At 52.7% G+C, this 10,055-nt stretch overlaps 2 protein-coding genes across 2 annotated transcripts; both read left to right on the top strand.

Annotated features, from left to right (window-relative positions):
- The first annotated feature begins 696 nt into the window (after nucleotides 1-696).
- Nucleotides 697-1,896, top strand: LOC130725411 (uncharacterized). The gene has a single exon (XM_057576644.1). It carries the CDS (start codon nucleotides 697-699, stop codon nucleotides 1,894-1,896), a length of 1,200 nt encoding a protein of 399 aa, XP_057432627.1.
- Nucleotides 1,897-2,601: 705 nt separating this feature from the next.
- Nucleotides 2,602-3,870, top strand: LOC130725409 (uncharacterized). The gene has a single exon (XM_057576643.1). The coding sequence runs from the start codon at nucleotides 2,602-2,604 to the stop codon at nucleotides 3,868-3,870; it is 1,269 nt and encodes a 422-aa protein (XP_057432626.1).
- Nucleotides 3,871-10,055: the final 6,185 nt, after the last annotated feature.

The raw sequence follows: 10,055 nt of genomic DNA, 5'->3' as shown, positions 1-10,055 counted from the left end.
AGCCCTCTCCTCAGGCAACCTCCCTCGTCCACATTCGCCACCTCCCAAACGATCACCCACCCCACCCAGGGCCCGTGCCCGGACCCCCCCAGGAATCGGGCGCGTACACCTCCTCGAGAAAGGAGCCCCCGTCATAGAACCCCCGACCGACGCAGGATTCTCGAACTGTTGGGTCCAGGTGGGCCAGCATCCTGCCTGCAGGTAGCATTCGAAACGGGGCGCTGTCTGCTACGCTATAAGAAATAACGTTGCGCCCTCACTAACACCAATTGGTTTTGGCGTAGTGGTAAGCGCGTGATCCTACAAGTGGTATCAGAGCCAGGTCCCGTGTTCGAATCCCACAGAAGGCATGCTGTGCAGCTAGTTTGGCTGGCAGGTGCTGGGGGGGGATTGTTGGGTCCAGGTGGGCCAGCATCTTGCCTGCAGGTAGCATTCGAAACGGAGCGCTGTCTGCTACGCTATAAGAAATAACGTTGCGCCCTCACTAACACCAATTGGTTTTGGCGTAGTGGTAAGCGCGTGATCCTACACGAACGTCGTCGAAGTCCGGATCGGCGCCGCTCTCCAGAACGGCGGGACCAAGATGACGTACGACGACGCCACGGGACCAACCTGGTCGATGTCGGATCGATTGCTGGAGGATGGGCAGCAGGTGGACCATCAAACAACAATCGGAAGAAAAGCACTCGAGTTATCATGTCAGCCGCTGGGAGGCCTCGTCCTAACTCCCTTCGTCCGCCGCAGCAGAAAGTTCCCATCACCTTCACAGAAGACGACTACGGCACGGACACCGGCGAGGAGGACGACCCGATCGTCGTAGAAGCCCTCATCGCAAACGGTAAGGTGCGGCGGGTACTCATCGATACAGGTAGTTCTGCTGACATTATGTTTTACGATGCTTACAAAACCCTAGGCTTATCTGTGAAAGACCTGATCCCCTATGACCATGACCTGATCGGGTTCACTGGGGACAGGGTCCTACTGTTAGGATATTTTGATGCATACCTCTCCCTAGGAGACCCTAATGTTTGCAGGACTATCAAGGCACGGTTTTTAGTGGTGAAATGCCCAACAGCCTACAACGCCATCATCGGCAGACCGAGCCTCAATGTCTACCGAGCCATCATCTCCACCCATCACCTGATGCTAAAATACCCGTGGGCTGGTAGGGCAATTTCCGTGCGCGGAAACCTAACCATGGCCAGGGGGTGTTATAACTCTAGCTGCAGATTGGCGCGAGAGGATCGCAAGAGGAAAGAGCCCGACCGAGGCAAAAGGGTCGAAAACCTCCATCTCCGAGCAGGGGCATGCTTGACGGACATCGATCCGCGAGTGGACCAATCCAGAGAGGACCAACGTCTTAAGCCGGACGGGGAAGCACGACCAGTCCAGATCGGTCGTGGCCTCGAGCAAACCACCAAACTGGCGCGAGACCTCCCTCAGGATCTTTCAAACCGACTAGAGATCCTTCTGAGAAGCAACGGGCACCTATTTGCGTGGTCGTCCGCAGATATGTCGGGCATCGACCCAGCATTCTGCAGTCACAAGCTATCAGTAGACCGTAGATTCAAGCCAGTGGCCCAGAAGAAGAGGCAGATGAGCGCAGAGAAGCAGGGAGCAGTCAAGGAACAGACAACGGAACTTCTGAAAGCCGGGATCATTCGCGAAGTTAAGTACACCACTTGGCTTTCGAACGTGGTCCTTGTTAAAAAATCCAATGGGAAATGGAGGATGTGCGTGGATTACACGGATCTGAATAAGGCCTGCCCTAAAGATCCCTTCCCCCTCCCCAGCATCGATGCCTTGGTAGACAACTCCTCAGGGTACGAATACTTGTCCCTCATGGACGCATATTCTAGGTACAACCAGATCCCGATGCACAGGGACGATGAATAGAAGACCACTTCTATAACCGATCGGGGGACGTATTGCTATACTATGCTCCCATTCGGCCTGAAAAATGCAGTGGACACCTACCAACGAATGATGACCAGAATCTTCGGGGCTCTGATCGGGAAGTCAGTCGAAGTCTACATTGATGACATCATCGTGAAAACACCAAAGGGGGGCGACCATGCAGCCGATCTGGCAGTCGTGTTTGAACAGCTGAAGAAGTACAACATGCGCCTCAATCCCGAAAAATGCACCTTCGGAGTCAAGAGCGGGAAGTTTCTGGGATATATGCTCACCAGTCGTGGGATTGAACTAAACCCCGAAAAGTGCCAGGCTATTGTAGAGATGAAAAGCCCTAGGACGGTCAAGGAAGTCCAGCAATTGGCGGGACGGATGGCAGCAATCGGACGATTTCTCCCGAAGGCTGCCCTAAGAGCCTTACCACTCTATGTCCTGCTGAAGAAAGGAGCGAACTTTACTTGGTCAGAAGAGGCCGAACAGGCCTTCTCCCAGCTGAAAGAGGTTCTCACCTCCCCACCGATCCTATCAAGTCCAAAGCCAGGAGAACCTCTATACCTATACTTAGCTGTCCGAGACAAGGCTGTGAGCTCCGTGTTGGTACGAGAGGAGGCGGGGACCTAACTTCCGGTCTACTTCGTCAGCCGCTCGCTCAAAGGAGCTGAGCTAAGATATCAGATGCTCGAAAAAATGGCACTCGCTCTCCTAACCACGGCCAGGCGACTGAGAAGGTACTTCCAGTCTCATAGCATCGTTGTCCGCACAGATCAACCGATCAGGCAAGTCCTCCATAAACCGGATCTAGCCGGTCGAATGGTGGGTTGGTCGATCGAACTTTCCGAGCATGACATTCGATATGAGCCCAGACGGGCGATCAAGGCGCAAGTCCTAGCAGATTTCCTGGTGGAACTCACGAGCGAAGAAGACCCACCGGCGGAAATCTCCTGGGTCGTCCACGTGGATGGCTCGAGCAACAAAGAGGGGGGCGGCGCCGGGATCGTCCTACAAAGCAACTCAGGGATGATCGTAGAACAGTCGCTACGCTTTAATTTCCCGGCCACTAACAACCAAGCTGAGTATGAAGCTTGCATCGCCGGTCTGGTGACAACGAGGGATCTGGGGGCGCAGGACATACTTGTCTGCTGCGACTCCTTACAAGTGGTCTCACAGGCTAACGGAGAAGCGCAGGCTAAGGACCCAATTCTGGAGCAATACCTCTCCCACCTGAAGCGGCTGGCCGCCACCTTCCGTAAGGTAGAGTTCCGCCACGTCCCAAGAGCTGAAAACGACCGAGTAGACACCCTAGCGAAGCTGGCTAGCACCGAGAAGCCCGGGCTGAACAGGACAGTCATTCAGGGCACACTGGCCCTCCCGTACGTCGCAGGCCCCGACTGTCCTACTGGAGTCCATACCTTGAGCATTGGCACAGACGACGATTGGAGGACCCCTATTGTTAAGAACCTCACAACGGGCTGGCTACCACCCGACAAGTCGGAAGCCAAAAAGCTGACTAGAGGCGTTTCCTGGTACACCATGGTGAACGAAGACCTCTTTAAGAGAGGATTTTCCACTCCTCTCCTTAAGTGCTTATCAAAGGAACGTGCAGAGTATGTGCTCGCCGAAATCCATGAGGGCAGCTGTGGCCACCACCCCGGCGGGCGTTCTCTGGCAAGAAAGGTCCTCCGGGCCGGCTACTACTGGCCCACCCTGGAGAAAGACGCTGCTGACCACGTTAAGCGATGTGACCCATGCCAGAAACATGCCGACCACCGCTTAGCCCCGCCGGAACGACTCTCGACTATGGTCTCCCCTTGGCCTTTCCACCAATGGGGAATGGACCTCTTGGGACCCTTTACAACCGTGCCAGGACAGCTGAAACACCTGGTCGTCGCGGTAGACTACTTCACCAAGTGGATTGAAGCAGAACCCCTTGCAACTATCGCTTCGGCCCGCATATAGCGTTTCTTTTACAAGAACATCATCAGCCGATTCGGGGTACCTGGAGTCCTGATTACCGACAATGGCACACAGTTTGCCTCCCAAGGGTTCAAGGAGCTCGTGGACGGGCTTCACATCAAGCACCACTTCACCTCTGTGGAACACCCCCAGACGAACGGACAAGCTGAAGCGGAAAACCGAGTAATCCTTAGAGGACTCAAGAAAAGACTGGACGACGCTAAGGGCAACTGGGCAGAGCAACTCGATCATGTCCTATGGGCATATCGCACAACTCCGCACTCTACGACTGGGGAGAGCCCTTTTCGCCTAACTTTCGGCACAGAGGCGGTTATCCCAGCAGAGATTGGAGAGCCGAGCGCTCGTACCATGGGCCACGACCCAGGACAGAACGACCAACTCATCAATGAAGACCTGGACCTGCTCGCCGAAAGGAGAGCCGTCGCCAACTGCAGGGAGTTGATCGCGAAGCAGCATGCAGCCATCCGCTACAGCAAGAAGGTCGTCCACCGCGCGTTCCTACCAGGGGACTTAGTCCTCCGCAACGCCAGCATCGGAGCCCGAGGGACCGAGCGAGGCAAGTTGGCCGCCAACTGGGAAGGCCCATACAGAGTAACTGAAGCAACCGGCACCGGCGCCTACAAGTTGGAAAAGCTCTCGGGCGAAGCAATCGCCCGCACTTGGAATGCCACCAACTTGAACCGCTACTACAGCTAGCGCTGCCAATCAAACATTTGGAACCGGTTTTCTGTTTTCCTTTTATTTTCTTAAGTCTAGAATCAAGGAAGCTATTTCCAATCCTCCTCTTGTAACCGACAGGCATACTTGCGTTATTTAATGAACCAAGAAGGAGCGTTTTGTTAAGTTATTTTCTTAGAACCGATCGAAACAAACGAAAAGACCCACCGGGCATTAAGTTAAAAGACCCACCGGGCAACGAATTAAAAGACCCACTGGGCATTAACTTAAAAGACCCACCGGGCACAAAAGCAAAAGACCCACCGGGCACGAAATCAAAAGACCCACCGGGCACCAAATAAAAGACCCACCGGGCACAACAAACGAAAAGACCCACCGGGCATTAAGTTAAAAGACCCACCGGGCAACGAATTAAAAAGACCCACTGGGCATTAACTTAAAAGACCCACCGGGCAAAAAAGCAAAAGACCCACCGGGCACCAAATAAAAAGACCCACCGGGCACGGCAAATCGAAAGACCCATCGGGGCACCATAACTACAAGTCCACGACGAACGCAGAAAATAAAAAGTCCTACCGGGATGAGTCGAATAACTTTGGTTGAAAAGAAAACAAACCGAACAATCTATTCATTAATATTAGAAGTTCTCAGTACAATCGGTTACAATAGCCCAGCACGGCTCAAAACACTTAAGCAAAAAATAAAAAGACTAAAAACAAAATGAAATCACGACCCCCTTAGGGTGCCTGCTCCTCCGGGAAGGACGGGATAAATTTCCCCTGGGAATCCACAGTCCCGATCCGTCCCCCAGAGACAACCTTTCGATACCCGACCAGAGCCGTCTCCAAACCTGGGTTGACAACCGCAAGCTGGCTCACCGCGTTGTTAAAGGAGGCCTTGTTAATCTTCGACACGGTGGCCGCCAGCTTCTTCTTGTCAGCCTCCAGAGAGGATACCCGGTTCTCAAGCTCTTTTTTCACGGCTGAACTCTGTTCTCGCTCCTTCAACCAAGCGGCCTCGGCCTCCTTGAAGCGAGCCGCTCCAGTCTCAGCCTTCCCCTCCGCAGCCTTCACCCGCACCTCCAAATCTTCTCGAACCGCATCGTCGTCCTAGACTTTCTTCTTCAGCTGCTCATTCTCTAGCTTCATGTTGTCCAGCGCTTTGCTTAGCTCTTCGATCGCGGAGCACCCCTCTTCCAACTCCTTGCTCATGGTAGATATCAGCCGCTCGTCCTTCTCAGTTTTCTCCCTGAGCTCCTCAAGTTCAGGAAGGGTCGACAGCTGGAGATACCTGACAGCGGAAGTAGTCTTGAGCGAGGCCCGGAGGACATAATTAAGGAGCCCAGCAGGCTCCCGGTCACCCAAGTATTTTTGATCGTCCTCCGTCAGCACCAGATCATCGATCTGCTCCAAGTGCTCCCGACAATTGCCGGCCCTAGGACCCCATATCGAAAGCCTTGTGGGGGGGGGGGGTTATCACGGTGACGGGCTCTGCCCGCTCCGGCTCGGAGCCCTGCACTTCGCCACCAACACGGTCTTGATGGCTTTCCATCTTGCGCTTCTTTGCGGCCGGGCCCCGAGTAACCTCCTCCTCGGCAACCGACCGCCCCTCCTCCTGGACGGGACCAGACCTGTGATCGGCCGCCAGAGAAATCTTCGTCGCCGACCCAGAGGTCCCCCCGACTTCGGCCCCTCCCCCACCCTCCGGGTCGGGCTGGGGCTGATTTTCAGCGTGCCCCTCTTCCCCCTGGGCAACGTCGGTCTCTTGGTCCGCCTCCTCATCCGTGGACTGCCCGTCTTCCACTCGCAGCGCGTCCAGCAAGGTCCTGTCAATGTCTTCCATGCCACCTGCCCAGAGATAAAAAAAAAACAACATTAGCCCTCGAGGTAGGAAAAAGAAACGAGAAAAGGTATCACAAGTAAATAACTTACGCAGCAACTTAGCGTTTCTTCGAACGCTGTAGGAACACAGGTCATAGCATCGAAGGGGACGAACCGGGACCTTCTTGTCCCCCTCCATGACATAACGGACGGCGCCCAACAACAACCGCTTGAATTCCAAGTCGGCCTCCGATAGGGCACCCTCGTCCGAAAAATTGAATGAGGTCATCTTTTCTCGATAATGGGCCGCGTTCCAGGCCAGTGGGAACCGCGGCCGCATTCCGCCCGTTGGTCCCTGGTCGAACCACCAGAAAGGGGGTGGCGAGGTCGGGGCCACCTGGTAGAATTGGTCCTTGAAGTCTTTATAGGAATCGGCAAAGGCTTTGAAGATCGGGAACACCGTCCTCAGAGTCACCATCCCATGACCACCGTGACCTTGGGTATGGGCGACCGTGAAAAGATGGAAAAAGAGGGGCAGGGACGACACCTGCCCAAAAAGCGCGCAGGCGGTCTCATAACCGCGCACGAAACCCCAGCCCCCCGGATGGAGTTGGGAGGGCGCCACCATCATATGCCGCAGCACCGAGACCTAAAAATCGGTTAGCGGCATCCGTACCTTCACCTTCTTCATGGTATAAATGTGCATGTAGATGCCGAACGGGGGGACCTGCGGGAGCCTCTCCTTCTTGCTGGGCGCAAAAACATCATGCCCGGGACCGATCTGCTTCTCGGACAGATAATACTGTCGCCGGAAGTGCCCCTCGTCCTCATTAGCATAGCAGGATTCGATTCCCAGAATCTCCCGGCACCAAACGTCCAAATGCGCCCGGTCACCCGTCAAATGAGGCCATTTTTCTCGGTCGATCTTTTTCCGTTTCGGAGCATCTTTGCTCATCTTCGGCTTAGGGCCTCCCCCGACCGCTTTGCCCTTTTTCTTTTCGGCTCCGGTCATGCTTAAACCTGCACAAGGGAAAACGTCGTTTCAATATCTCAAAGTTATTGACCACGACTCAAAGGGGAACACCACTAGGATCCTCCTTTGTCCCCGGCAGGGAGAGCAAACCCAGCGCCGGAGGACCGGCCCGCGGACCGCCCCTCCGCCGCACGGGGGGGGAGAGTCAGCTCCCTCCCACCCGAAAAGACGCACCCTAAGAATCCCTAGAGGACGGGACTAGGAGAAGAAGAAGGAAATAAAATGCAGAAGTCGGGAAGAACTTACCAAGTGACGGGAAGAGGACGATCACCAGGAAATCAAGGACGAACGCCCGGAAAGCTGCGCCTCGCGATGTCGGAATAGAGAGCTTCAAAGGATGGAAAAACGAGAGCTTGAGGTGCAGAAGGATGGGAAAAACGCAAATGAAGCCCCTTCTGCCCCTTTTTATAAGGGAAGTTAGGAATGGGAAGCAACGCTTCACCAAACCCTACGTCTGTAATGATGACGCTAGGGGAAGCGGGAAAGCTACCAACCAATCAGCTTCCGCCACGTCAGCAAGGGGAACGAAACGACGTAACGCGTGCCACTTCTTGTCAGACGCATTAATGGCACTGCCAAAACGTCGCTTCATGTTACTGTTGCGTAACGTTTGGAATTCGGGACCACCTCGCCGTCCTAAGGCCATTGGGGGGTGCCGATCGTCCCCCTACACCGTCCCAAGGTCATGGGGAGGTTCCGATCGTCCAGCAGAACCGTCCCAAGACCATGGGGGCGACGACCGTCCGTACAAATTCTGAAGCTCACGCCTCACTCATGCAGAGAGGCAGAGCTGGGGGGCAACTGTTCCGGTGAGGGTTGGCAGGTACCGGCCTCAAGGACGTAGGGAAATTCACGAGAACCTGACCTGAAGCTTCTAGCCCACTACTTCAGTGGACTAGAGCTGGGGGGCTACTGTTCTGGGACGACCAGGGATGGGTGTCACCCGAGTGGGACGACCAGGGAAGGGTGTCACCCGAGTGGACCCGACCAGGGAAGGGTGCCACCCGAGAGGGACGACCAGGGAAGGGTGTCACCCGAGTAGACCCGACCAGGGAAGGGTGCCACCCGAGTGGGACGACCAGGGAAGGGTGTCACCCGAGTGGACCCGACCTCGAGCAGGACAGCACTCTCCCCTGGCCCGGGGATATGGGCCCCACCACCTAGAGGTTGACCTAGGCCAACCACCCTACAAAACTAGGGTGGTTGGATGGTGGGTCCCTAAGTAACCTAGGCCATTGGATCACTGCAAACCGCAGGGAGAGCAGGAGGATCCAACAGCCCTTAACCCACCAGTACGGGCCATGCATGACGTAGCATGGCTCCAACCCTAATACTCCAACGTGTATATAAAGGGGGCAACTCACTCATGCTAAGGTACATTATCTTCTTCACTTTTCCACCCTTTACTCGATCCCCTTACTTACTTTGGCATTGGAGTCCCTTGCAGGAGCCCCTCCCGGGTCTGTTCTGCCCTTCCAGCGCAATCAGTTCCAACCCTCCGCCTGGCAGCCCCGCTCTCGTGATCCTCCTGATCAGTTGCAATTGATGGAGATCAAGATTTGATCGACCGTGTCAAATTGAATCCATCATTTTCGTTGGCCAAGATATATGAAAATGTTTAATGGATACGAATCAAATTGCATATTCAACTCAAATAAATATCTGTACCAAAAAAAAAACTCAATTAAATACAAACATTGCCGGTAATTAGGTTTTCTCCCTAACAATTTTTAAGTAAAAGTACAAGACACGAGACATGTTATTTAAGCTGACAAGATCCCTTCCTGATTTGTTTAGCTTAAAAAATAAAAACAAATTTATATAATATTTTGAAAGCAACAAGAGGGAAAAAAAATAAAACATGGCTTGAATGAAATATGTTAACACTTCTCATGAAAATTTTTAAAAAAGGTAACATCTATATACTTTATAAAACAAAATCACTATGAGAGACTTTGCTGATGTGTCACTCCCAGAATTAATCTACTACCACAATCACTCTCCCAACCTTCTTTCATACGTGTCATCCTCAAATCATTGCTCAGCTAATGCAGACTAGGGATCTGTTATAATCATAACGGAAGTTTGTTATAGATTAGAGATTTGTTGTGGGATTACCCCTTCTATGCTTGCTACTAGAAATAGAGGAAGAGTCGGGGTTTGTTGGTCGGAATTGCATGCTTAGTGCCTTGAGCAATTGTGTAGGTTGGCAAGGAATTGTGTCTATCCTTTGACTTGAGAGTGTTGTCTATGTGAGGCATCAATAGATGACTAATTAGACTAGAGCATCAAGGAGAGACTCAGAACTCTTGCGAGTAGAATAGATTTGCTAAAACTAAGAACTATTTTTGGGTTGTGTAACTTAACACAATAAAAAACTGGTGTATAGTAGGCGGACCCTTATTAACTTAAATATGTTTTTGTCTCTGTATTTTAAAGAAAAATCTAATTAAAAGAAATCATTTTCAATCGGTCCCTGTTTATTTTTAAGACTCCAACAGCTCAACCTTTATTTAATGGATCCGATAACAAGTTTCTATAGCAATGGACTCAGTTCGAGTAGGAAATTATGTAAATTTTTTCTCGAACAAAACATAAACTAGAATGGAAAATGAGAAAGAATGTGAGTGTGAATG

This window comes from Lotus japonicus, chromosome 6 (genome assembly GCF_012489685.1).
Source record: "Lotus japonicus ecotype B-129 chromosome 6, LjGifu_v1.2".
In the NCBI taxonomy this organism is placed as follows: Eukaryota; Viridiplantae; Streptophyta; class Magnoliopsida; order Fabales; family Fabaceae; genus Lotus; species Lotus japonicus.
The sequence above is the reverse complement of the archived record's forward strand: the minus strand, read 5'-3'. Positions and strand labels throughout refer to the sequence as shown.